The sequence below is a fragment of the Ciconia boyciana genome, chromosome 1, assembly GCF_034638445.1.
Source record: "Ciconia boyciana chromosome 1, ASM3463844v1, whole genome shotgun sequence".
Taxonomy (NCBI): Eukaryota; Metazoa; Chordata; class Aves; order Ciconiiformes; family Ciconiidae; genus Ciconia; species Ciconia boyciana.
Window position 1 is genome coordinate 208,198,877 of NC_132934.1, and position 27,939 is coordinate 208,226,815.

A 27,939-nucleotide genomic window follows, 5' to 3' on the forward strand; every position below is an offset into this window, starting at 1 on the left:
TCACAAATTAAAAAGGTGTCAAATAAGAAAATAAATGAATGGTCTGGAAATTAAGGAATTTTGAGGAAAAATACCAGTGAAGTTTTTAAACTGTGCTGATGTCCTAATATTTGAGTTGGAATGAATTCCCCTCGGGGATTCAAAAGTGGAAGAGAAACACTGTTGAGTGTGTCCTGCACTAAATTAGCTGTAACTCGATCAGACACGACAGTATGTTGGCTGTTGATCCTCATACAGTCGAAGTTTACTTGTTCTAAATGATGCCATATCCATGGCATTAAAACTCTACTCCTCAACTTAATTTGCAAGGGAAAAGTAAACAGGATCTTCATAGAAAGTAATTTCTTTGACAAGTACCAGGAAAAAAGTAAACCGAAACTACTTTATCATCCTATGAATAACGCTTTTGATTTATGAACAGGCAACTGCATTGATAATTGAGCTTTCAATTAAAAATATGACAACAAAATACCTAGGGTTAAATATTTTATTTTATAAGCAGCCTTACAGCAGGATCACTAAACATTTTGTGCATCACTCAAATAAGTTACATTCATTCTGAGCTTTCATGCAGTTTTAAAAAAGTTAAATTTCTCAAAAAATAATTTTCAAGTGAGCTGTAATAAACTCTGCATAACCAAGCCAGAATTCTTTCACGTCAAGTAAATATTCCAGTTTTACCTCCTGCTTTGACAGTACAGACCAATTACAAAAGCCCCTCCAAATTTGCACTAATTAAATGGAGACTCACTGAAATTACTGAGACTTGCTGAATACCCTGAATAACACTCCTAACGCTTCACAGCAGAGTTGCAAGAAGTGACATTTTGCCTGAGGAGAATACTGAAGTATCTTAAATGAAAACCTTGTTGCAAAGGGACAGACCACCACTAATGAGCATGCAGAACACAAGGGAGTGACAGCAAACCTCAAATTCACAAGCTTAACCACAACTTTTAAGGGGACACAGCATTTATGCAGTCTTCTACTATTTCAAAAAGGTAGTGATATATATCAGTCCTCCTAGCAATGTCAAGGGCTGTTTCATCCAAGTTGTTTTTCAGGTCTGGTTTCACGTAGCGATTCATCAGCAAGAGTTCAAGGGTTTCTCTACTGTTTTTGTTTCCTGCAGCGATATGCAATGGTGTCAGCAAACCATTTGTCTGGGCGTTGATGTCTGCACCCTGCTGAAGTAAGAATGCGGCCACTTTTGTATTGTTCCACTTACAGGCGCTGTGCAGAGGCGTCCAGCCGTCCACTGTCTGCGCATGAACATCTGCCCCTTGGGAAACCAGTTCATGTGCAATGTCCAAGTGCCCGCTGTAGGCGGCTCGATGGAGAGGAGTGTACTGATCTTCATCACAAGCATTAACTGGAGCCAGCTTTTCGGAAAGGAGCCTCTTCACTGTACTCAGCTGTTTAAAGAAAAAGGTAATTTAATATGAAACTCGGCAAACAAGATGTATGGCTTTTACTGTTCTGAAGTTTTATGGAAAGCAATTTCTGTTAGTCTCGAAAAGGCTTAAGTGCAACAAGGAATTTTAAAATGAAACCAGTTATTGTTACTGGGGTGGGGGGGGTTGTGGGTTTTTTGTTTGTTTGTTTGTTTGTTTTGGGTGGGATTTTTTGTTTTGTTTTTAAAGAGATACAACATGAACATTAGTTGCCATGCCTTAGGAGTACCTTTACCTTACACCTCCCCATTGACTGTGAAGATGTAAGTACCTCCACAGGGCTGTAGATGGAGCTTGTGTGCGTAAGAAAGGCAACTAATGAAAATAAATGTGCACAAGGGTGTAATAAGCTACGTAGCAGGAATCTTGGTCATCTCTCCCTCACTTCCAGGAATAAAAAGTTTGGTGGTTTTTTTCCCATAAAAAGATAGGAAAATAGTCACCCATTATCTGCACATGGAGCTTTTGAGAAAATAAAGTGTCAGAGACACCCTCTCCACCCCAGTTGCCATGAAGAAAGAGCCTGGCATGCTTGCAGTTTATAGAATTTTAAGGAGAGTGCTGTTACTTTAACTTTGAACTACAATCAAAGCTTTTGTTCTGAAAGCTAATGGATCCAGAGATATTTCAGGGTGTGTGGGTTACAAAGGGAGATGTTTTACATACAGTGGCTTGCAAAACTGGATCAAAATAGTTCAGAGATAAAGGAAAGTGTAGGTAAACTTTTGTTTGTGGATGAAACTAGATATCTGCTCAAAATAACATTCTTGTCAGCGATATGTATGAACAGAATAAATGCCTTACCCGATTGTTTTCAGCTGCCCAGAGCAGCAATTTCTCTGGATTTTTTTCCATTTTTTTTTCTTGCATTTCGTACCACTCCTCACTTCTTTCCTGTTCATCATCATCATCATCAGACTGTCCTGACCAGCAGCTCTGAGTTCCTACAGGAATCAAATGCCTGTGCGTCTCCAGCAGTTCGAGTTGGTTAAAATTCTCCGTAAAGTCTTCGAACAGCTCGCTGTCATCATCTTCTTCATCGATTTGTTTGTCTTTATTCATCTTCTGTTAGCATCTGTAAGTAGCAAATATACAACGATATTTGTGATAACTTTTACTGTTATCCCTGCGCTAACTGTCAATAAAAACATCTGACAGATGATGCAGACCTCAGCAACACCACGAACAGCAAAACTCAAGAGCAAACTCAATGTTCCTCCGCTAAACCGGGCTTTGCCAGCTCTCCCCGTTAATATCCGCGCAAGAAACGCACCGCGCTACCCCCGCCTAGAAGCGGCATCGCCTTCAGACCCGCAGAGCGAGGCCGGGCGGGTGCTCCGGCGAGCGCACTCGAGGCGGAGGGCTTGGAGCAGACACGACACCTCCGAGCAGCGTTCCCGCTCCTCCCCGCGGCGCCAGCCCCGCCCAGCGCTCCTCACCGCCCTCCCCTTCCCCTCACGCCCCGAGCGAGGGCCGGGCGGGCCGAGCCAGGCCCGGCCCGGGAGCACCGGCCTCGCTCCCCTCCGCGGGGGCCACGCCAACCCGGGAGGGCCTCAACGCCCACCCCCGCGCCGCCGGCGCCCGGCAGGAGCCCGCCCCGGAGGCTGGGGCCGGCCCCACCCCCGGCACCCCGCTTCCCCGGCCCTGCCTGCGGACGGCCGGCCCCAGCGCACGCCGTCCCTCCGGTCTCCCATCCACGCTCGCCACCCGCCCGGCCCCGCTTAGCTTCGCCCGCCACCCGCCGCACAGAGGACCGCACCTGCTGCCTCCCCCAGCGGCGCGCTCCAGGGGCGGGGCTACCTGCCGGGGCGGGGCCGCCCGCCGGCGGACGCACGCCCACCACCCGCCCGAGGAGCCCTTCCGGCCCGCCGCCGGACGTGACGGCAGCGGTCGCCGGACGTGACGGCAGCGGTCGCCGGGACCGGCCCTGGGCTGACCAACCGCGGCGCCCGCGCGGGAGAGGCGCTGAGCGAGCGCGCGCGCTTTGAGCGGAAATGGAAACGGCGCGCGGTGGCCGGTGGCCGCGCTAGGCCGCGGGGTGAGGGCCGGGCCGGGCCGGGCCGGGCCCCAGGCTCCGGGCGTCAGCTTCTACTCGGCCGCGGGCCCCCGGTGGAGGACTGCGGCCTCCCCCGTCGCCCTCCGTTCTGGGCGGGGCAGCGCCCCGGTGCGCTTCGGGAGGGGGAGCGGGCGGGTTGCCGCCGCCGTTACCCTGCGCCGATGCTGAACCCGATGGCGGTCGTGCTCGTGCCGGGGAGCCGGTGCCGCCGTGCCCATCCGCCCTGCCTCCTGCCCAGACACGTTTTGCGGTCGTTCCCGTCAAGCCGGGCGTTCCTTGCATGCTTGCGGGTGGCCTTGCCGGGGAGGGAGGCGTCGGGAGCAGCGCTCCGTCCCCGGGCGGCCGGTGTGAGCGGGCTGGCGGCGCCCGCGGGGTAGCCATGCGTCTTGTGCAGGAGTAAATGGTTAAACCAAGCACGGATCTTTCCTGCTCTTGAGTTTTTCTGCAAGCGATAATTACCAGTAAAAGCCTGGGTAACTGATGGTTCAGCTCGCTGCGCCCTTCGTTCCACCTGGTTTCTGGTTTTGTCTCTTAGGCTGTACGTAGCATCTGTGAAGACCGAAACTGACTTCCCGACCTTAGGAAGCTGTGCCAGAGCCTTTTTGTGAGGAGTCCTGGCGCGAAGATGAGTACCGCCAGCTCACAGTAAGCTCCTGTGGTCCACAGCTGTATGCGGTTCTCTCATGTCAGATAGCAAGTCTTTTCTATGTTTGGGATGAGTTAAGAAGAACTCGGATCATCATTTGTGTTTTCCCTCGGGTCCTTATGATCATCATACTGCTTTCGTACTAGATTACCAGTGCAAAAAGAGAAGCTGAATGTTTGTTCACCAAGTCTTTTTAAAGGCAGAAAACATACAAAGGATTCTTTAGTTTTTCAGTAGATCCTTCAGAGAGATGGTTGCAGCCCTTTACTAGAGTAGGCTGACTGGGATTAACCAGATCTTCAAACTGGGTGGTTTGGTGAAGTGCTATTTGCAATGAAAGTAGTGAAATGTTTTGGGATTATTACAGGAATGATATTTTCGTAGAGTTTTATAACAAATCTCCTGTGTATTTAATGACTTTGGACAGAACAGCTTACCTTAATGAAGTCTGTGTTGAAATTCTTAAGTATATTGCTCTCTAACACATATTTTCGTGTCTTATTCAGGGATGATGAAGATACTTTTAAAATACTTATTGCTACTGATATTCATCTTGGCTATTTGGAGAAGGATCCAGTGCGTGGAAATGATACGTTTGTAACTTTTAATGAAATTCTGGACCATGCACAAAAAAATGAAGTAAGTACTGCTTTTTGGAAAGTGAAGGAGTGAGACCGTGGAAAATACGTTCCAACCTGCCAGAAGCTATAAAGCTTAGTCCTGGTGCAATCTGTAGTAATATCAAATTAAATAACTAAACTAGCTATCGCAACCAGTTATGCTTCTGTTTTAGCACAAGGAATGCCTATTCCTTTGTGAGAGCTTTCTTATTAAATTATGACCCTGGTTGCATTAACGGTGTTTTCAGATCACCTGCACCAGTTCCAGTGATATTTTGAGACGGTTTGTCACTGCAAGAAGGGAAAATAATTAGGGAGAGTTATGGTAATGAGACAAAGTCTTCAGACAACCCAGAAAGTAGAAAAAAAAATTAGAAACTTTTAAAGTGGTGTTTCTGGTTTTAAGGATTGAATGTTTCTTAGTCAAATTATTTGTAATTTTCATGAAGATTTTTTTTTTCCTTAATGCTTTTTCAAAAGCTAAATATATACAGAAACTACAACTAGTACCTTCTCAAAGTTATGTGGCGATAGCTACTGATTTCTTCCCACTAGGTACCACGGCAGTGAAGAGATAATGTATCTCTTCATGCCTGCCAAAGAAAGTGTTCAGGAGCCACTCTGGAGACCCTTATTAAAACACTTTACTGGTATTTTTTTTCAACACTATCAGTTGTTTTCTCCTATAGCTCTTCACAAATGGGTCTTTTGGGGTTTGGTTTTGTTTTAATGAATAATTTAGTTAATGTTTGTTTCATGAGGAAATGAAATACTGTGTCTGCAACTACCAACTCATTTTACCTAGGAAGTCCAGATATGAGGAGTTATGTGGAACTCCTTAGAAGAAATAATTTAAAGAATTTGCTCAGAAGTCTTTCAAGGTAATACAAAATGTTGTATTAAAATAATAGAGCTTTTTGTTACATACAGGTGGACTTTGTTTTATTAGGTGGGGACCTTTTTCATGAAAACAAACCTTCCAGAAAAACAGTACACTCTTGTTTGGAGTCACTAAGAAACTACTGCATGGGTGATCGTCCTGTTCAGTTTGAAATTTTGAGTGATCAGGCAGTTAATTTTCCTTATGGCAAGTAAGTATGTTCCTGTAAATTATGGTGTAAGATTCGGTTTGCGTATTGGGTGAACGTGTTGTGATTGTTATGATTTTTATCCTCCGTGACTGAAACCTTGAAGTTTTAGGCTGGTTTGTGTGGGACAGTTTACAGGATGACTCCACCTATCATCTTTTATAATCTAACTCTGTAATGGAATGCACACAATTTTTTGAGAAATTTCTGAATGCGTTGTGACGTTTCATACGTTTATGCAATATATAGTTTCTTTCCTGCAAGTACAATGCAAGTAAACTAATTTACGTGAATTGCTGTGGTAAAATCATCAGAGTTCTTTGTGTGTAAAGAAAGGTTGCGCAGCCCAGTCCGCTGTGTCCAACTGTAACATGCTGTACAATTCTCTTCATAGGCTTACTCTAAAAAAAATAGGATCTTTTTGCTACCCTAAATAGCACAGTGGGAAGTGCCATTCCAGTCCATGAGTAAGAATCTTCTTATGCTGTGCAGCTTAAGCTTATTCATAGCCACTTAGTGCTCATTTGTGCTGCTCTCATGATGTATTTGTGATGACGTTAATTTGAAGAGAATATTGGGAATTATCCACAAATTTGCAGATATAGTTTAACTTTTTTTTTCCTCTTCTTGGTTCAGGTTTCCATGGGTGAATTATCAGGATCAAAATCTCAACATTTCTATTCCAATTTTTAGTATTCATGGCAATCATGATGATCCCACAGGGGTAATTATTATCATAATTGTATTATACTATTGTATGACAAAAATAATATTATAGAAATAGAGACTTGTATAGAAATACAGTTCTTGGAGAACAGGCTCGTTTTAGTTAGTTGCTCCACTCTTCATGTAAATATTTTGTGTATCTTTAGGAATTCTGTTAATTAGTGACAAGTGTGACATTAAAAAAGAGAATGCAAAGTAGTTAAGGGATCCATACGCACTATCTTTAAATTCTTAATTTACGTAGATTTCTGTCATGGAAAACAGAATCACTTTTCATGCCAAGAAATGTCAGCCTTTCAGAAAGTTTCTGAAACAAATTCTATCTGTAGAGACTGAAAGCTTTTTTCTTAAAGAAGGGGAATTTCAATACTTTGACTTGTGCATATGCAATTGATATGCATCTTATATTTTCAAGGACGATAATCTAATAATGATGAAATGTTAGTTTAAAAATTGACAACTAAAAGTAAGCAGAAAAGGACATTTAGAAAGCAGCAAAGCGCATGTGTTGAATTAATAATTTTGCATTTTATATCAAATAGTAGTGTATCATGGAGATGAGTGTTTTAACAACAGAAGTTTAACTTTGGACCTACTATGGAGTAGTTAACCAGATAATTTTCTGTAGTAGCTTAAAGACTTTGGTTGTTTGTTTTTTTTGTTTTGTTTTGTTTTTCTGAATGATTTAATGTTTAATTTCATGCTGTTCAAATGAAGCAAGACCTGTAAGGAAAAAGGATGAGTACTAAAAAAAGCTAATATATGTGGCGGGGTTTTTCAACTGCAGAAGTTACTTAAGGAAAGATATTCTCTTTCCCTTTTGAGACTGTTTCACTTAGACTTTAAAGACTAAATGTCATGTTCAAAGTTTTTGTATTTATTTCCTAATATTTTCTACAGGCAGATGCACTGTCTGCGTTGGATATTTTAAGCTGTGCAGGATTGTTGAATCACTTTGGACGTTCAACTTCTGTGGAGAAAATAGATATCAGTCCCATTTTATTGCGTAAGGGTAAAACAAAAATTGCTCTGTATGGCTTGGGTAAGTATTAGTCTGACAGACTGTGGCTAGACTGTTCACGTATTGCTGAAGCTCAATAGGTCTAAATTAAGTTGGAACAAACATATAGTGCTGCAACACACGAAGGTCTAAGTAATGCTAAATTAAAGCATATTGGTTCTGTGACAGTGGCAGGTTTCTCCTCCTGCTGCATTGTCACTGGCTGACAGTTTTTTTCTTTGCTTTTTTTAAATTTTAAAATAAATCCTTCAATAACTTTTATTTCTATACTTTTATTGGTTTTAAATGAACCCTGCTTAAGTTAGCCATAGCTAGTGCCTGTGTATCGAGTAAGGGCAATGACACTTAAATTCTCTCTGTTGTGTATTAAGCTTACTTCCTCCTGTTTAGGTAAAAGTTAAACACTGTACTTTCACGTGCCATTGTGGTTATATTTAAAACCATAAACTGTCTGAGCAGAAACCTAATGTCTGACATGTCTGTCTGAAGTGGTTCATAAGTGACATCTGTCACAGGTAACCTTGGTTTCTTTAAAGAAACTTATGAAGAGTTTCATATTTTAAAGGTGTTCTATGGTGGGTTTTCAACTTCAGTTTGTCCCTTTCTATTTTCTCCTCCATGTTCCCCTCTACCCTCACTTAGAATGGTTATGTTTGACTGCGTTCTGTCTAGAGAAGTTTACTATTAAGATCTTAATTTTTCCCCCTTATTTTATGTCCAGTCATGAGTGCTTAAACACTTAGTTCCAAGCGACATTTATGGCTATAAGTTAAGCCCTAGTTGGCCATGATTTCATGTGTTTAATGAGATACTTTAAAAGCTTAGTAGATGTTCTAAGGGTTAGTAGTGAGGGTTCTAATATCACAATATAAAAGTTTTCAAAAAGCATTTGAATTTTTAATATGCAAAATTGTTACTGGGAAATGCAACAACTTTCTAAAGTATGGGTGTTGCTGCATGAAAATGTTCATGTGGTGTTTCTTTGAGCTTGTGCCAGGATTATATACCCTCTTGACTTCCTCTGATTTAGAGAGCACTTGTTCTTATACAAAATATGTAAACTCCATATGGGATTTTATTGAAATGCATCATGAACCCTGGGTGTGGATGGCTTGGGTTTTTTTTTTCCTTGTTAAAAACATCAAGGAAATAATCAGTGACAAACAGTTCAGAAGTACTGCAGACTTTTTCCTGCTGTGTGGGAAAGCACAGACTTTGCAGAATTCATGGTTTATTTCTTGTTTTGTAGAGAATTTCAAAGTATATTTAAAAACTCCATCTCTACTCAGTAGTATCTGTTTTTAGACTCCACCTTAGAACAAAAATGTACTTCTTACTCTGTCAACAAGAAACAAAACACCTTTTCTCATATTTTTAATTCTGCCCATAGTTAGTTGTTTGGCACAGAAAACTGGCAAGAGGTCTCAAACCAGATGCAGTTAATGAAACTGCTTTTAGCAGTTGTTTAAAGGTAGATTTCATGTTAAAATGTCCTATTTTCAGAAGTCCATCTAGTAAAATAGCCCATTTATACTTTGATCTGTTCAAATTCATAATCATGCCTCAGACTTCTTAGGTCATGAAAATTAAGATCTGATCTTGCCACAAAGTTGTGTTCTTCATGCTCTTTTTAATAGAGTTGCTAATAAAAAAACTATAAAATAAAGAGTTGGTTTACCACACAAAAATGATTTAATGTTTTGTTTTGTCCACACCAGGAGCTATTCCAGATGAGAGGTTGTACCGTATGTTTGTCAATAAACAAGTAACCATGCTGAGACCAAAGGAAGATGGAGATAGTTGGTTTAACTTGTTTGTGATTCATCAAAATAGGTAACAGTATTGAATGAATTATGGCGAATTTTAAACTTATTGTGTTACTTCATTAAACTGCCTTGAAAAGGCTGGGTGATAAAGGAGCTATGCTAGTTGGTGCTTATTGTGAGTAGGCAGTTTCTTAAGATTTTCCCAAATGACCGCATTGTTTTACAGCTCTTCTTACAGAAGAATCATAAAGGAAAGGAGTTGAAATAAATTACTTAGGAATGTTGGGAAATTTCTTCCCAAACTCTTATAGTTAGGGGCAGTGGAGGTTTTGTAGTGTAATATGCATGTAATTAAGTCTTGTCTGCTTGTTAGAGCTGAAAGAGCATTAAACTTCATACTGTATTTTCTATCCTTGTTTGAACCATAATTTGACAAGTATCTTCACTGGCACTGCTATACTTTACAGTTTCTCTTGCATAGAGGATAGCTAGCATGTGTTCTTTCTGCCTACACGCTTCTCCCAGCAGTGCTAGTAGGAACAGGCAGAGTTCTCTTCCAAATCCTTTCTTATAATTTTTCCTGAATAAGAGTGCAATCCTCATGTGCAAGTAATGGTGAGGCAGAAGTAAACAAGTATTGCTCAGATAACCCTGTGTATTGATCTCTGTCCAGTAGGCTGAAGGAGCTCACTCCATCTCCTCTATCTTCTGGAAAGGGATAGGGGGTGGTGTGTCCCATGTCTGTTTAATTCAGTTGGTTTTACCCCACCATTTCAAAAAAAAAAAAAAAAGGCGATGAGGTGCTATAAAAGCATTCATATGGAAAAAAACCTAAAGTCTTGCCAGCCAACTAAGAAGAAAAGGGAGATCCAAATAAAAGGAGGGGAGCAGAAAAGAATGAGCTGTGTAAGTTGCCTTTTTGTTTAACCAAACACTTTGAACAATTGTGTAAGGAATACGTGTGAAGAGTACCTGGTATGAAATGTACGTCAGATATTATTGCTGGAGTTTCTGTATTGCTTTAGATCACACTGATGTTTTTCTCCTCCTTCACTCCCCCCTTGCCCACTCATGACTGTACACATTCTAATTATTTTTCTCTTTTCTTGAACAGGAGCAAACATGGAGCTACCAACTACATTCCAGAGCAGTTTTTAGATGACTTTATTAATCTTGTTGTGTGGGGTCATGAACATGAGTGCAAAATAGCTCCATCCCAAAATGTACAGCAACATTTCTATGTTTCTCAGCCAGGAAGTTCAGTGGTGACATCTCTGTCCCCCGGAGAAGCTGTGAAGAAGTGTGTGATCTTTTCTTTTTGTTCTTGTTTATGTCTTGCCTGATGTCTCTCGTGTGTTGTGTTGAGAAAGGAAAAATACTTCTATTAAGTATGAAAGGACTTGTATTATAGTGTGGATTAGCTTCAGAGTGTGACATAACAAATGAAGTAGATGGAATCAGTGCCTAGAATGACTTTTGCTTTACTTAGGATTAAACCTAACATTTGAAGCAAATGGAATTTACCTAAGAGGAGTTACATCCTGATAAATGGGATTACAAGGAACTGTGTACATGTGCCTATGTATGAAACAAGCACAATCTAAATATAATAGAACTGATGTTTGGCAGGGCCAACCCTGAAGTACAGATTCAAGAACTTCCTATAGCTTTTAAACTTTTGTCCCTGAAAAGTAAACATGAATTTAAAAGAAATCTTTATACCATAGTTCTCTTAAGTTTGTCTTCTGGTAAGTTACCTTTTGCCTTCTAGGCACATTGGTTTGCTGCATGTTAAAGGGAAGAAAATGAAAATGCAGAAGATTGCACTAGAGACAGTGCGAACTTTCCACATGGAGGATATTGTTCTAGCTGATCATCCGGATCTTTTTAATCCCGACAATCCTAACGTAACTCAGGCAATACAAGCATTCTGCATGGAGAAGGTAACTTGTAATGCTAACAGTATATGGATAACAGTGTATGGACAGGGAATGGGATCTGTGACTGGTTTTGAGACTGGAAGATGAGAAATCTTGTGTCTTGCCCCATATTATTTGAGACGGACTTAGGCAGTGTTTCCATAGGAAGCTAATTCCATGACATTCACTGCAGCCTTGGCTTCCAGATTCCTTGACTGGGATGACCTCTTAAAGTAGGCTGGAACTGGTTTATGGGGATCCGTATCATCTTTGTATAAAAACTCCCACCTAAGTGTGGGGCAGTGTTGGATGTGCACTTCGGAACCAGCATAAATATGTGCACCTAAACCCTGAGAACTGGGCTGTGCAGTGTGAAGTGACAGAAGTCACTAAGCAGGTTTATTAATTGCTCTTGGTTCTTAGGTCTGTGTAAGTCTCTTCCTGCTTTTCCCTGGAACTAGAAATTTAGCAAAGGATAATGGCTATAAAGTAAAATAGTGTGACTGATCAGTGATGTAGATACTGCTGGACTACGCTGTACCTACAAAGATAAGCCTTTCATTGTGACTTTTTTTCCTCATTCATTCTTATGGCTTTTGGCTGGATTCTGGTACATGTGTGTGTTCAGGAATGAGAGCACATCCTGTAATTATTTATTTTTATAGCTCCCCCGTGCAGCTGGATGTATTTTAAGTTATACTTGAAGGGTTCAGGCATCTGTAAGAGAACAAACTGGAACTGAATTTCTAATTCTGTTTCACAGGTTGAATTGATGCTGGACAACGCAGAAAGAGAACGCTTGGGAAATCCACGCCAGCCAGAGAAACCTCTCATAAGATTACGAGTAAGAAATGGTTCAGCTTGGATTGCTTTGTTTTGAAAGGTCACTGTGAAAAGTTTCAGAGCAAAGTCCTGCTTCTTGTATAAACACATGATATATAAAATTTCTTACTGTGTACAGGCAAATATAAATTGCGTTCATACCATGATTCTGTTTACCTGTGGTATAACTAGTCTTCTACGGTAAAGGATGAGATTGGTCATAAGTGTACTTCACTGCTGGTCTAATAAGGGCATCAAAAGTGGCTATTCACAGAGAAGTTTTTCTTAAGCCATATTATCCTGTGCTTGTTCCTAACCTAATTTATGGAAACTTTCCTGAAGACCAGTAAATAAAACAAGTTAGGAACAGGTTATGAATCTGGGTTGTTCTTAGCTATTCTGTTAATATTATCATTAACTATTATTATCCATTAACTGTTCTGCATAGTATGGTAAAGCCTTAATTTTAGGTTGACTTATTTTTTTACTTTAATTTTTCCTTTGAAGGGTAACAAACTCATCTTGATTTGTGTGCCTTCTCTATTTCTGTTTGTTTCATTTAAATTTTTCCTTTCTTCTTTTAGGTTGATTATACAGGTGGCTTCGAACCATTCAGTGTCCATCGTTTTAGCCAGAAGTACGTGGATAGGGTGGCTAACCCAAAAGACATCATATACTTTTTCAGGCATCGTGAACAAAAGGAGAAAAATGGTAATTATAAAGGAAGGAATCACTGGCTTGCCTTGGTTTTCATTCTTTGATCCTTCAAAATAAAGGATTATTTTGTTACCCAGCACTTGCGAGGGCTTGGTGTCTACCAATGCGTTATAGGAGGAGTAAAGATGCATAGTCTCATTTAAGTGTGTATATTGCACAAGTATTCCTGTTCTATTTCTGGGTTTGTCTAAAATTCTGATATTCAGCACAGTATCTTCTGACAGTTATTAATAAATAATTCTTTTTTCTTTGGCCTCAAACCTTATTGAGTTGCTTATAGTAATACATATTAGCCCCATACTAGACTCCATGAGTCTATGATAATTACCATGAAAGGCCTTAAACATCTCACTCCTGAGACTTCTAAGAATGAGGTGGTTGTTCTTGGGCACTCTGCAGGAAAAGAGATGGGTGTTGTGCTTTTTACCATTGTTTTTTAATTTTATTGCTGATAGTAATTCATTTGTTTATACCTAAAATAGTAATGGAGGGGATGGGCTTGAGAGGTGTTTGTATATTTAAAAAAAAAAAAAAGGTCCGAATGTACGACAGCATTTTGTTTGCCCTAATTAATCATGTGTATGAGGTGCTCTTGGCTTGTCTGTTCCAGGCATGTCTCTATTCAAGCATTTGTGCAAAACAAATAGCTGTTGCTATTGTAGCATTTCTCACTGTGCCTAGAATTTTTAATAAATGGTTAATAGATGTTGCCCAAATACTGGATTTGTAATAGTTGCTAATGGAGATACAGCTTGCACAAGAACATACTGTGCTAAAGAGCTGTTAATATTTCACATTAGTGCATTGCAAGTACTCCAATTCCATTGGCAGTTTTTACTTACACTGTCAGTTTTATAAAGTTCAAAACATCACATTTCGTGAATAAAAACTGCTTTTAGTGAGGTTTTTTTTAAATTATGCTGTATTGATCTTGTTTCATTTTGCTTTGTTGTTTTTTTTAATAGTTGTGTAATCTTATTAACATTTTCAGAATACAAGATAGCTACCGCATCTGTCACCATGTTTCATCAATAAATTTTAATTTTCCTGCTTAATGTGCATCTCAGCTGCAGGAAGGGAATGTAAAAAGAATACCATGGTTCTTTGCATTTCTTTATTAGATATCCTCTAATACAAGGGAGGTGGCTAATAAAGCAGTCAAAATTTTCAGTACATGTGCACATAATGCTGTAGTTCAGTACAGGTGATGTTGAGACTTCATGAGTTCAGAAGTTGTTATTGCTTTGTCATAGCTGCTATAATATAGCATAGCTGCTATATTTGTTAGCCTCTATAGCAAGGCTAACAAAACAATGTTTTGTGCTTGCATGTGGCAGATGTCTGGAAGCAGCCTGTAGTGACTTTGTATTACTTTGCGTGGTATGTGGTAACTTCAGTTGATTATCCCTTTCATTCTTCTGTCATTCCTATCTTGCTGCCCGAGAATGGGGGGCAGCCTTAATGAGTTATGAACATTTTCTACTGAAAATCAGCCAGCGTGCTTTGGAGGAAAATTTATTCTCTAGTAACAGAGTTACTTATAAAAAAACCCTTGTGCTTTGATGGGTCCTTTGATTTTTTCTTCCATTTGTGATCTTCTATTCAATTATAATAGTTCAATTATAATAGTTCAATTATAATAGTTCAATTATAATAGTTCAATTATAATAGTTCAATTATAATAGTTCAATTATAATAGTTCAATTATAATAGTTCAATTATAATAGTTCAATTATAATAGTTCAATTATAATAACCTTCAGGACATAGTGTTCAATTTATAATTCCAGACATGTGGTAGTTAGAAGAACACTTTGTATCTGCTAGAGGTGGAGGTGTCTTGTACAATTATTGCATCCGTTATGTTTACCTGTGTTTTCAGACAATAAACCCTACAGTTAGAACAAAACACCTTTACATATTAAAGGAACCACAATTCTTAAGAGGCCTATATTAACCTTTTTTCCTATTACCGTCAGTGGGATGATAATAATTAAAAGCTGCAAACGTGGGTGACAGTGCCACTGTGCTTTTCTGTTCTAGACAGTGATCTTAATTTTGGAAAACTGGTTAGCAGACCTGCTTCTGAGGGGATGACACTGAGGGTAGAAGACCTTGTAAAGCAGTATTTTCAGACAGCGGAGAAGGTACCTTTCTACCTTTTATGATTTTTTTTTTTAATGGAATATAATCTTTTTATCTTTTTTTGCTTCCTTAATGGAAGTAGTGTGCCCTGAAAAGAATCTGACATTCACCAAGAAGTGAATTTATTTCCTATATAACTGTATGTGAATTCCTGTATGAAGTATATGTCTTAGGTTAACAAGTAACTGTTGTATATAGGTTGTATAGGGTATGTGAACACATGCTGGTTTGAGAACGTGATAACTCTTCATGTGAACTGGCAGTGTCTGCCCTGTACTAAATGATGTGTCATGTTCTTACAGGAGGAAAATGTGAGGCAGCATGCTCTGAGTGAGAAGCTACCTCAATTTACTATAGGGTCAATGTGAGACTGTACCACTTACTATTACCACCTGACTTGGAGTAACTTGTTACTTCGCAGTATATTTGTGTCCCCAGACACAGTGCAATTCCAGATTATATTTAAAGCAGAGCAGGGAGAAGAAAGAGAGCCCCCTAGTAGTTTGCTTTCTCCCCACCCTTTCATTAAACCTGATTTATTTCCCTTTCCCAACACCAGGGCAATAATGTCTCAGAGGTAAAAAATAATAATCAGTGAGTCAGATGCCCAAATGCTTGATCTAGATGATCAAGCATAACTTTCAGAAGCTACTTCAGAACATGCTTCATAGGAATCCTTGCTCTAATGACTTTCTGAGGTAAAGATCCCCCAAATCATATCATCTTCCCTAACCTCAGACACATGTTAGGTGTCAGTATTAGGATGCCATAAATCGTGCCCTGTAAGGGCTATTTGCCTTCCGAATATGATAGGGAACCCAGGGTGACTAGTTCAGAAGTAGGTGCGTCTTCAAATGTATGCCACCCCTAAATCCCCTGGGGAGGGGTAGCAGTGTCAAAGATAGGGCACTCTATTATTCTGTGAGAAATACATTTTGCTTTTAGTCTCTTTTTGTCCCTTATTCTGCAAAATTGTCCCTGTTACACCATCTTCCGAACTTGTTTGTACATTCTTGTATAAACAGCTCAGTTACTGGTCCCTGCATTTGAGGCCTGCTTCAGCAGCTCAACATGTGTAAAGACTTGAAAGAATGCGTTGATGTTCTGGGAAGGCTTGCAGTAGGGGGATAATACATTTTAAGTTAACACTGGTAATGAAAGAAAGAGGGGGGAAAAAGCGTATTGTGCCCCAGAATGATGATAGAGATCTTAAACATTGTGTTAAGATAGCTTGTGCTTCAGGCTTTGCTGGACACCTGATCTTGTCTGATTAGGGAAACGAGTCCTTGGACCCTGAGGTGGCACAGGGCTGTAGTTGGATGTTCAAAAAATGTTAGACCAAAAATGTCTAACAAGGTCCAGACTGTTCAGTTCCAGTGATGCTGGTAAGCTGTGGCCTGGAATTAAAATCACTATTTGTCTCTTTAGCAAGCTTTTTATTTTTTTTCCTTTGGAAGAAAGCTTAATTGCTGAAAATCAACATGAACGTTCTGCATCATTACAATCAGTCATTCTTTTGAAATGCTTATCTTATTTTTTTGTAAACTTCTTTTATAACAGCTGTAAAATTTATTCCTCTGCGCAGCATTATTTCAGGGAAGGTTTTATGCTTCCGATGCAACCCTCAAAACAGTTCCTAAAGGACACCTGGAAGGATTAAAAATCATTAATAAGCATATATAATGCTTATTACTAAGAAATTATCTGTGCTGTAGTTTACAGACAAAAGAGGCTTCTATTTAAACATTACTGTCCATATGGGGTTTCATTCTCAGAATGTCTCGTCTTACTGTATTGAGAAGGAGGGTAGAGAAGAGAATGGCTGCGAAACACCACCAGTAGCATCTACTACTCTTACTAATTACTGTCCGCAGTAATATCTTAACGTAGAATATCTTGATGAATATCATCTCACTTGATGAACATGTGAGAACTATTGATATTTACAGAATTGCATTTCAGTAGAGTAGACTTCTGCTTAATAGCTCTTTATGCTTCATAATAATAATTTGCCCTGCAGTGTAACTGCCATTTTTTAATGTTAGAATTTTACAGTGAAACTAAGTAATTTAGCATCTGTAATAATTCAGGGCCCGTTTTTAATACCATTTTTAGGTCTCTGCAAGTTGATCTTAACTTTAGTTTAAAAAAGGGAGGGGAACTAGGAAAGAATACAGTTTACCTTCGCTCCTCTCTCAGCAATACATTTCAGACAAATTATTTTAGATACGACTAGCACTGTAGTTTCTTTACTGCTCATGAAACTTTTGTCTTTGACGAGTCTGGAAAATACTCTGTTAAGTAGGTGTAACATGCTGGCAGCAAAAGGGTTGTAACTGTATTATGACGAGTAACATGTTTGCTTATTGCTGTGCTTTTCTCTGAAGTCTTCAATGCACGTTACTGTTTTTGGAACCAACTTAATGTAATATTTATCTGAAACAGCAGGAATATTACTCACTTTCTTTGATGGCAGATGCTTCTTAACAAAATATTTTCCTCAATTCTAAGAAAGTACAGCTTTCACTTCTAACTGAAAGAGGAATGGGAGAAGCAGTGCAGGAGTTTGTGGACAAAGAGGAAAAAGATGCCATAGAAGAATTGGTGAAATTTCAACTGGAAAAAACACAGAGGTTTCTTAAGGAGCGTCGCACTGAAGCAGAGGAATTAAAAATAGATGAGGAGGTAATATTCTGTTAATGTTAATTCCTCAGGAGAGATCAAGACAGATAGTAGAAAAAACAGTGCTAAAACCTGGTTTAATAGATTTGCCTGGGCGTGGAGCATGTGCGACACTCGCCTCTAGTCATTTTCTAGAATTAAGAAATATGGTGTTGGAGTTTCAAATACATAGTTTGAAAGCTTGTATTGAAAATGGAGTTTAGGTATGATTATACTGATTCTCACTTTACTTGCACACGCATGCATAGAAAAGTTCTGTCACTCTAATATACATAGAACTATATATATATCTCTCTACTGTGAGAAAGATGGTAGATATAATCTCTTCTTTGCTTTTTCATATTGGCTTAAGGGAGAGTACAAGAACAGGGCAAGCATAAAGGAAACCTATTCAGGTGCTCTACTAGCTTCTAACTGCTTGCAGCTCAGGGTCTCCCAGAGACAAAACTGGTTTATGTGTATCTAGTAACCCTTAACAGGCTTCTCTTTCAACTTGTTGAGCTTCCACATGAGCCCATGTATGCAGTTGTAATATTCAAGCATTGTATGACAAGTTGTTCTGCAGCTTAACTGTGCACTGTGTAAAGAATAATTTGGTGGGGGGAGGAAGGTTGCACCTACCTGTTTTCTTGCCGATTGCTTTAATTCGTGAGGGGTTGAAAGAGCCCATAAACAATCAGTGCCTGTAGGCTTTCTTTGGATTTTATTTTTTTGTTTCTCTTTTGGACTAATATCTTCTTTCCCTCTCACCCATCATATCTTTTTCTGTACTTGACAAGTTGAGCATTATTAGTTGTACATGTATTGCAACGTTTTTTTCTTCTCAATATTGTTATTTTCTATCTTGCTTCTTCATCTCTACCCCTTATTTTCCAGTTATTCATAGAATCATAGAATGGTTTGGGTTGGAAGGGACCTTAAGATCATCTAGTTCCAACACCCCTGCCATGGGCAGGGACACCTTCCACTAGACCAGGTTGCTCAAAGCCCCTTCAGCCTGGCCTTGAACACTTCCAGGGATGAGGCATCCACAACTGCTCTGGGCAACCTGTTCCAGTGCCTCACCACCCTCATAGTGAAGAATTTCTTCCTTATATCTCATCTAAATCTATCCTCTTCCAGTTTAAAGCCATTACCCCTTGTCCTATCACTACAGGCCCTTGTAAAAAGTCCCTCTCCAGCTTTCTTGGAGGCCCCTTTCAGGTACTGCAAGGCTGCTAGAAGGTCTCCCCGCAGCCTTCTCTTCTCCAGGCTGAACAACCCCAACTCTCTCAGCCTGTCCTCGTAGGAGAGGTGCTCCAGCCCCCTGATCATCTTTGTGTCCCTCCTCTGGACTCGCTCCAACAATGTCCTTCTTATGTTGGGGGCTCCAGAGCTGGACGCAGTACTCCAGGTGGGGTCTCATGAGAGCGGAGTGGAGGGGCAGAATCACCTCCCTCAACCTGCTGGCCACGCTTCTTCTGATGTAGCCCAGGATATGGTTGGCTTTCTGGGCTGCAAGTGCACATTGCCGGGTCATGTTGCGCTTCTCATCAACCAACACCCCCAAGTCCTTCTCCTCAGGGCTGCTCTCAATCCATTCTCCACCCAGCCTGTATTTGTGCTTGGGATTGCCCTGACCCATGTGCAGGACCTTGCACTTGGCCTTGTCGAACTTCATGAGGTTCACACGGGCCCACCTCTGAAGCCTGTCCAGGTCCCTCTGGATGGCATCCCTTCCCTCCAGCGTGTCGGTGGCACCACACAGCTTGGTGTCGTCGGAAAACTTGCTGAGGGTGCACTCAATCCCACTGTCCATGTCGCCGGCAAAGATGTTAAACAGCGCTGGTTCCAGTACCAACCCCTGAGGAACTCCACTTGTCACTGGTCTCCACTTGGACATCGAGCCGTTTACCACAACTGTTTGAGTGCGGCCATCCAGCCAATTCCTTATCCACCGAGTGGTCCGTCCATCAAATCCATGTCTCTCCAATTTAGAGAGAAGGATGTCATGCGGGACAGTGTCAAATGCTTTGCACAAGTCCAGGTAGATGACGTCAGTTGCTCTTCCCTTATCCACCAATGCTGTAACCCCATCGTAGAAGGCCACCAAATCTGTCAGGCACGATTTGCCCTTAGTGAAGCCATGTTGGCTGTCACCAGTCGTCTCCTTATTTTCCATGTGCCTTAGTGTAGTTTCCAGGAGGATCTGCTCCATGATCTTGCCAGCCACACAGGTGAGACTGACTGGCCTGTAGTTCCCCGAGTCTTCCTGTTTTTCCTTTTCAAAAATGGGGGTTATGTTTCCCCTTTTCCAGTCAGTGGGAGCTTCACCAGACTGCCCTGACTTCTCAACTATGATGGATAGTGGCTTAGCAACTTCATCCGCTAGTTTCCTCAAGACTTGCAGATGCATCTCATCAGGTCCCATGGACTTGTGCACCTTCAGGTTCCTTAGATGGTCTTGCACCTGATCTTCTCCTGCAGTGGGTGGTTCTTCATTCTCCCAGTCCCTGCCTTTGCCTTCTGTGACTTGGGTGGTGTGGCTTGAGCACTTGCTGGTGTTCATATTTCATTGTCCCTTATTGTCAAACTGCGTATCCTCTCCTTCTCTTGAACATAGTATCTCCTACTTTTCATCATGTCCCAAGTTTTTTTCTCCCCAGTGATGTAGCTCCAGTTATTAATAGAATGTGAGTTTCTTAAACTGTAGGACAGTATGAAAAGGCCCTAAACAAACTGTTCAGTTGTTCTTGCACTCTTCTTCACCTCTCACGTGAGCTTGACTTAATAATTCAGTGATCAAGACTTCTCATTTACTGTGTTTTGATTATTGTATGAACTGAACTGTTATTTTGATGGGAATTCTTTTTTTATTCAGGTGCGAAAATTCAGGGAGAGTAGAAAAAAGAATACCGAAGAAGAGGATGAGGAAGTTCGTGAGGTAACTCCTTTGAATTTTGATCATAGGCTGAAGAATGGAATGGTGACTTCTGCATATGAATGAAGTCACTTAGCAATATTTCAACATTGTCCTTGCCAAAAAGTGCCTGTCTGCCTAGGGAAGATTAGTAAATCTTTTTAAAATCTTCCTTGGTATAATACGTGCCTAAGCTACTGCTCGATTTGGCTTTTGAGATCTCTTTTCTTGTGCAAATTTGTGAACCTGAATGTTCAGTTGTTCTTGCTTTGAACTGAGGTTAGACCAGGCAGGTGACCTTCAGAGATCTGTCAGCTTAAACTATTGGTGATCCCATCAGCAGTGGACATGTGGATGGGCTGTATTGAGTGATGTTACTGGAACAAATTGGTATTATTGGTAAAACTTTAGGTACTCTTGTCCTCATCAGCGATCTTAGATCTTAGAGTCTTAGATCTCCCAGAGATCCATATCTAGATTGCATAAGTCTTTCCAAAGATAATTGCCAACCACTGACAGCATTGGTGCCCCTTTGTCTTTGCAAGCTATGTGGGACTGGAATGAAATTTTGAGTAAAAGGCCACCTGGGGTGAGATTCAGTTCTCCTAATCTGAGATACCTTCACGCGAACTAGTTGTCTTAAGCACCCACTGTTATCAATGAAGTTCAAGTCAATGGAGCCCAGAGGGTGCTTCCTCTGAGCAGATGTACATAGCTGACATAGGATGACCTGAACTGTTCACCAAACTCCACTGACAATGTACCATATTAACTAGCTCCATTCTGTTATCAGAGCTTCGCTAACTACCTTATATGCACACAACTAAATTAAATAGACGAAATACTGTCCCTGCTTTTTGACAGACTTCCTTGCCTTCCATAACACTGTGGATTTGAGTCTTCTAAGCCTCGGTGGTTTAGAACTATATATCACAACTAGGGTTTAACACTGGTGCATTTCATCGTTTAAGATTCTTTTTCCTATAGCACTTATTGTTCCACTTCAGGCAATGACCAGGGCTAGAGCCCACAGATCTGAGGATACAGTTCTTGTCGCAGCCTCCAGTGATGAAGAACTCATGGATACGGGGATGAAAGGCACTGGTGATTCAGATGATGGCCTTCCTGCAACACTGAGCCGAGGAAGGGGTCGGGCAAGAGGTAGGGCAAGAGGACAGAATTCAACAGCAAGAGGTTCATCTCGAAGGGGAAGAGGTAAGAAAAACTTCACATTCTTTGTACTGCAGTTACTGACTTCTTTTTTTTTTAAAAGGCGACTCTCTTCTGATGCTTCAATCAAGTGGAAATTTGTTGCTTAAGGACTCCTACTGGAAGAAAAATTCTTGACAAATATTTTTGGTATCATATTACATACAGTTGACTGCCTTACAAGGCTTAAGTTGTGACTTTTTCACAAGGTGATTAGAAGAAAAATACCTTGCTTCCCAGCTATGGAAACATAGTAGATTCTTAAAAGATGCATTATTGGGAAGGTCTGTGCAATGAAGTGCATGGATAAACCTTTGTTACTGCTAAAGGTAATGCATTTGATCAGTTTAGAGAGGAGGTACAGATTGTCTCTATCTGTACCTATCTCTGTCTGTACTCTATCTATAGTAATGCAATTTACAAGAGACTTCATTGTTTCTAGTGACTGAGAAAATGGGGAGTGTTTCCTAAGCACAATGAATTAAATAGCTCCTTGGCTATGTGTGATTGTGCACTTTACAGTGATAGCGGTACTTTCATTATGTATGTACTTCCATTATATATATACTTCCATTATATATAAATATGTATGTAAGTAAAAACAGAAAAGATGGGGTCTTGGAGTAATATACTCCTTTGCGCTGTCTCAGTAATATGCCCAAAGGTCTAAGAGCAGGATGAGTTGAAACAAAGGTGGTCATCTTAGGACTGATTTGGTTAGTGCTTTAAACTAGTTCTATGAGCATGTGCTCCAACACCGTTGTGATCCCATCAGAGCAGGGGCATGTGTGTTAACAGGCTGTGTCTGTGGAGCTTTGAACACTTGACCCAGAGCAGTTCTGCATGTAAGGAGGGCTTTGATTCAAGGAAGAAAGTGAAGGAGTAAAGAGGAATAGACTTTAAGTGACTTCCCACTCAGTAATGATAGACTAAAGGGGAAAAAAAAATAACCACTGAACAGATTTGCATATTGTTTATTATCCCTACAGGAAGCACTAGCCAAGAGTCAGCTACTAGCAGCAGAACCTACAAGCCTGTATCTGTGCCTGCCAAGAATATGTCTGTCATGGATGGTAGGCCTTCAATCTGTCCATTACTCTAATCTGCTCTCTCAAATTGTAATGAAGGTGTTTATTTAATGACGAAGTGCCTTAATTGCCTTTATTAGTCCACTTCAGCTGTGAGAGATTGTTTTGGTTCTAATGGAACAGAATAACTAACAGTGATGAGAGAAAGAAAAATGGAGGGGGAAAAAAAGAATAGTGATGTTCTGCTGTCATGGGATAAAATGAAATGCGTCAGGAACTTCTGATTAGAACTGGAAATAGAGAACATCTTACTGTATGCAGTTTCTTAAGGAATAAGCATAGAAGGAATGTGGCTTAATAGCATCTATTTTATGCAGAATATTCCTCAGTGGATAAAAAGTTTAAACTTGACTGATGTTTACAAATTAGTAAGCTTTAATGCAAATCCATTTAGTCTTACATTGTAGCAAGTTTTGGAAATGCTAGTTTTTACTAAGGAAGAGAAACTTATCTGCAATTTAAGCCGCATATGTGAGAGGAGCCCTTCCTTTAGACAGAGGACAGGCTCTGAGGAAACAGCGTAGGTAATCAGAGTATTAAAGAAAAAATACTGCTCACAAATCCATACATGAATCCCACACAAAATACCCAAAGGTAGAGCAAGTTTTAAATTAATGAGCAAATTACCTAAATTTTAAATTGGTCAGCAAGTGACCTAAAATACTGCAGAGAAATCAGTTTTAGCAGATGTGTTGATGTCTAAACTGTAAGACATACGGGAATATAAATTATAGTAGTATTTTTCTCTTCCTTTTAACCAAAGTTACTGAAGGTTTTTCAGCCAGCCTGGGAAGCACCTGCTGCTGCACAGAGGGTTAGATTCCTGGTTTGTTAGACTCTAGCAAAGGCTTAATTTATGTTTTGGTATGGGGGGTTTTGCTTGTTTGTTTTATAGGGTATTTTGCAGAGGAAATGCATGCTAAACAGGTCTTAAATAAAAAGAATGATATGATGTTGTTTGCATTTTATTGCGTGAGTACTTTAAAAATATTACATTTGTTTTATTCTAGCCTTTAGGTCTTTGAAACCAGAGCCCTGCTTTAATTCATCTAAATCTTACTCTGAGGTAAGAAGCATCTTGCATGAGTGAAGTTGCTCTGCCTTTTGCTGTCTTCTGATTTGAAAAATAAATATATGGTCAAAATGGTAGCCTAAATCAGCAGATGTTCCCAAGCTATCAGTTCCAGCAGTAAGTTTCTGCATGTTGATTTGTAGACCTTTTGTACCCTTTTTTAGTATGGGGTTTGTCTGAGTAAAACAAAGACCATGTTTTATTTATGACTATAGTCTAAGATATAGAGTGTGTATACATGAGTATTTTTGGGCTTTCTGCAAGATCCAAAGATCTGAAGAGCAAAACTTGTGCTGTATTTGCACGTGGTACAGTTCTAGCCTGGAGCCCTGTCAGGTGTGTATTATAACTAAGTAGGTATATATCTGGAAAAAAACCCAAAGGTTCTATGTGATAGTGCTGTAGTATTATGCACTATATCTCTGTAAGAATAAATTCTGTGAAAAAGCTTTATAATTTTTTTTTTCCAGGATATTATAGGTGATGACTCCGATCTAGAAGACATTTCTATTGTTCCTTCCAAAGTAAATCAAAGGTCGGTATGTTTACTTCATGAATGCTGCCATGACTGCCTTATTTCTGACTGGCAGTCAGCACAGTCCAGGGATCTGATCCACTGCCTGAAAAAACAGATTTTTAAGGAAGTCATGACACTACTTAGAGAATTTATATAAATTTTTACCTATTAATATGGATGATCTTTCTGTAACAATAAATTGGTCTACTGATTGAGATAAGCTAGGTCAGAGCTTTAGAATTAGCACGTTAGTTTGAGAATTTGAATCATTCTACTTACTGTTACTTCTTTTCATTCTTAATCTCTGTAGTGGTGGTCCAAATCTAAGTTGAAAGGAAAGTTATTGGAATGTCTGGTAGCTGAGAACATGCTGATGCCCTTTTTTTTCTTTGTACGTTTCAAGGTTGTCAGCTACATCTTCACTTGGTAAAAGAGGTTCACAAAGCCAAACATCTAAAGGAGTTGATTTTGAGTCAGACGAGGTATGGTATATAGTGGTCTCTTTTTCTATTTCATGTAAGTTTCTATAGCTTACTGTTTTACAGGTATTTGAATAAAGCATTTCAGAGTAAAATTGAATTTTTTTTTTATTTTTTTTTTCACTAACAGGGCTAGATTATTGCCACAGCTTTAATTAGAATATATAGGTAATCATCAAAAATAAGGCTAGAAGGGAGCTCAGGAAAATATCCAGTCCTTTTTCCCTTTAATTCTTAATCAGTTAATTGTCATTCCTGAAATGAGTGGAATTGGTTATTTTGCCTGGGGAAGAAAGTAATTGTAATCTCTTGTAGTGCTTGGCTATGCCCTTTCATTTGTTTATGTATTTTATTCTTGTAAAAAGGAAGAATTTTCTTTTTTTGCATTTAAAAATGGCTGTTTTCCAGGGCACTTTATTGTTTTATTGTTGCAAATTATGTAAATACACTTTAAAAAAAATTAAAACACTCTCTTCAAGTTTAAGATGTCTGTTCTTGCGGTATATATTTGAACTGCTAGGAAATGTTTTCTTCCATAATTAAACAAGTAGAGCTTTATTCACGGTTTTGCACTGAATAGAATACATATTATACTGTCAAGCACTGTGCAGTTTGTTTTCACAGACTAGCAGACTGTCATGTATGGTCAGGATCCTAGCCATAACAATGTCAGATGTTGGCCACTTCAGAGAAAATGTTACATTCTTGTCCCTTCTCTCCACTATGCTATCTCTTCTTCTTGTACCTGAAATACAAAACTACACGTTCGCTTGAACATGCAAAAAGAAACAGTATTTTTTTTATTCATGCAAATCTCAGTAAGTTATGATGTGTGGTATGTATATGGACATAACTTCATTGAGGTATGTGCTGCTCATAATGATAACATTTTCCTAGGTAACACCTGAAATACAGTTTGTTCCTCATTTCAAAGTAGCTGTTCTGATCATATTGACGTAAACTCAGTTTCTGTTCTCTGCACATTCGTGGTCTGGACTTTTAAATCAATGGATAATCTCTTTCATATCAAAACCAACAAAAACAGGTCTGTCAGAAAACATGGAATAATGTGACCAGGCTTTCTAGTTTAATCTAAAGGTGACTTTACTTTTTATGACTCAGAATGCATGCTAGTTCTAGTAATGCCTATCTGTTTACAAATTGCAGGATGAACCTGATCCATTCAAAAGCACTGCAACATTAAGAAGAACTAAGTGATTTCTGGCTCACTATGCAAGGGAGGCTGTGAAAGTTAGTGAAGAAAATGGAAAGCAGTTTGCAAGGCATTCTATATATAACATTTCTCTGTAAATGATGGCTTGCCTTCAATTTTCACTTCTATGAAATGTTTTTGGTTTGGGTATTTTTTGTCAGTGGCACCAAATTTGGTATAATTTGAGTGTTGCGTTGCTTGATGTATTAGACTAGAGTGTCTAATATTCTGAAGTACTGCCTGAAACTGCAAGTTCTTTCTAAAACTTCTAAAAGCCTGTTTTCTTTCTGGGATGATAATGTAAATAACAGTCATATCTTTTATAGAAAACTCCCATCTCTTGGGCTTGAATTCTGCAGAGGAGTAAATTTATAGTAGTATGCAAGTATGGATATGGATATGGACACGGACCCGGTCAGCATAACGAAACTTGTATTTACTTGCAGTTTTCTAGTAATTGCAGTTCTAGTAACTGAGTAATAGTTTGACCCAAAAATACAGTTTTTAATATTGAAGTCGGAAAACGTTCTAATACTTTCAACTTTACTAGGAGAACAAACCCCACTATTGCACTGTTATTAAATGTCATAGTATACAGGAATGAATTCTGCTCTGTAATTCAAGAAGTGCCAAAGACTTCAGATTGAATTGTGTTGTCAGCTTTTACCCTGTAAATAAGATGTAAGGGCTAGAACCTTACAGCTTCACAAGGAATGCTGCCTGAAGAATAAAGCAATTGAGCCAGTAATGGGCAGGACATTGCCTCTTACCTTTTTCTTAGTTGACATTTTTCAGGTATCTGTTTCCTCAGCCCACTGCTTCAGTAACCCTCCTAAAATGTCATCACTATTTTCCAAATATTCTCCAAATGAGGCTTTTAAAATACAGTATTTTATTCACAGTGGGGGAACTACTCCTTCTTTTGAAGGAGCCAAGACCTAGACCTATTCTTCCTTCCCTCTTTCCACCTCTGTACACCCCACTCCCCAAAAAGTGCTGTTCTAAAGCTATGGCCATTAGAGCTAATCAAAGAAAAGGCCACAAGAGTTCATCAGCTAATGCCCCGGCATGTCAGAGGAGCATTAAATACGTTGAGTAGCTGCAGCCATGCCTTTGCATTTTTACTTTCTCCTTCAAAGAGATGGGATGGGGCAGTTGTTTCTTTGGCTCTCACTGAACATGACTGTTGTTACTTTGCCTGCGCATATGCTGTAGCAGGGAACCTAAATGAGCTTTGAGCTTCCTGAAGGCTTCCATAAAAATGATCAAGTCCTGCAAATTTCTAGTGTAGAGCTTAGTAGCAACTTACAAAGCAGTGCCATCACTTAAGGGATCAGCAAATGGGTAGTCTGGCTCTTTCCTTTCATTAAAGGCTGTCAAAGCTATAATATTACCTATGCAATTAAAAAGCTGCTGTAAATACCCTTCAAGATGAGGGATTGGGTTTTTTTTTTTTAAATAAACTATTTCTGTTAAGTAAATTGTGAATGTCAGTTGTATGGACTACATTGACTATGAAGGACTGAAATTTTTAAAACACTTTGCTGCTTTATGTTGCTCTCTGCATGTATTGGGTCTTACTGGGGTGGACTTAGGCAGCCCATGCAGTGCTGTGCTCTGCATTTGTAGCTGGAGGGGTGTTGATACCACACCGATGCTTTGGCTACTGCGGAGCAATGCTCCACAGCATCAAGGCTCTCTCTCCAACCCCCCCCAAAGGCCAGTAGGCTGGGGCTGGGCAAGAGGTGGGGAGGAGACACAGCCAGGACAGCTGACCCCGACTGACCACAGAGATACTCCA

At 39.9% G+C, this 27,939-nt stretch overlaps 2 protein-coding genes across 5 annotated transcripts; one reads left to right on the forward strand and one right to left on the reverse strand.

Moving 5' to 3' along the window:
- Nucleotides 1–479: 479 nt before the first annotated feature.
- Nucleotides 480–3,350, reverse strand: ANKRD49 (ankyrin repeat domain 49). 3 transcript variants are annotated; one of them, XM_072850704.1, is made up of 3 exons: nt 3,214–3,350; nt 2,259–2,529; nt 480–1,415 (listed from the first exon to the last, which is right to left on the reverse strand). In XM_072850704.1, the coding sequence occupies exons 2-3, from the start codon at nt 2,514–2,516 to the stop codon at nt 957–959; spliced, it is 717 nt and encodes a 238-aa protein (XP_072706805.1). In that variant the 5' UTR covers nt 2,517–2,529; nt 3,214–3,350; the 3' UTR covers nt 480–956. The 3 variants fall into 3 exon arrangements, with proteins under 3 accessions (XP_072706805.1, XP_072706806.1, XP_072706808.1); XM_072850705.1 differs by lacking the exon at nt 3,214–3,350 and adding an exon at nt 2,624–2,868; XM_072850707.1 differs by lacking the exon at nt 3,214–3,350 and adding an exon at nt 2,728–2,866.
- Nucleotides 3,351–3,352: 2 nt separating this feature from the next.
- MRE11 (MRE11 homolog, double strand break repair nuclease) lies at nt 3,353–27,873 on the forward strand. 2 transcript variants are annotated; one of them, XM_072850702.1, is made up of 20 exons: nt 3,353–3,492; nt 4,046–4,155; nt 4,663–4,795; nt 5,707–5,867; nt 6,501–6,588; nt 7,491–7,632; nt 9,330–9,444; nt 10,492–10,677; nt 11,149–11,320; nt 12,060–12,140; nt 12,703–12,829; nt 14,878–14,981; nt 17,491–17,664; nt 20,522–20,584; nt 21,568–21,775; nt 22,759–22,842; nt 23,868–23,923; nt 24,400–24,464; nt 24,850–24,928; nt 26,093–27,873. In XM_072850702.1, the coding sequence occupies exons 2-20, from the start codon at nt 4,136–4,138 to the stop codon at nt 26,141–26,143; spliced, it is 2,109 nt and encodes a 702-aa protein (XP_072706803.1). In that variant the 5' UTR covers nt 3,353–3,492; nt 4,046–4,135; the 3' UTR covers nt 26,144–27,873. The 2 variants fall into 2 exon arrangements, with proteins under 2 accessions (XP_072706803.1, XP_072706804.1); XM_072850703.1 differs by lacking the exons at nt 3,353–3,492; nt 4,046–4,155 and having other exon boundaries at nt 5,726–5,867; nt 26,093–27,872.
- Nucleotides 27,874–27,939: the final 66 nt, after the last annotated feature.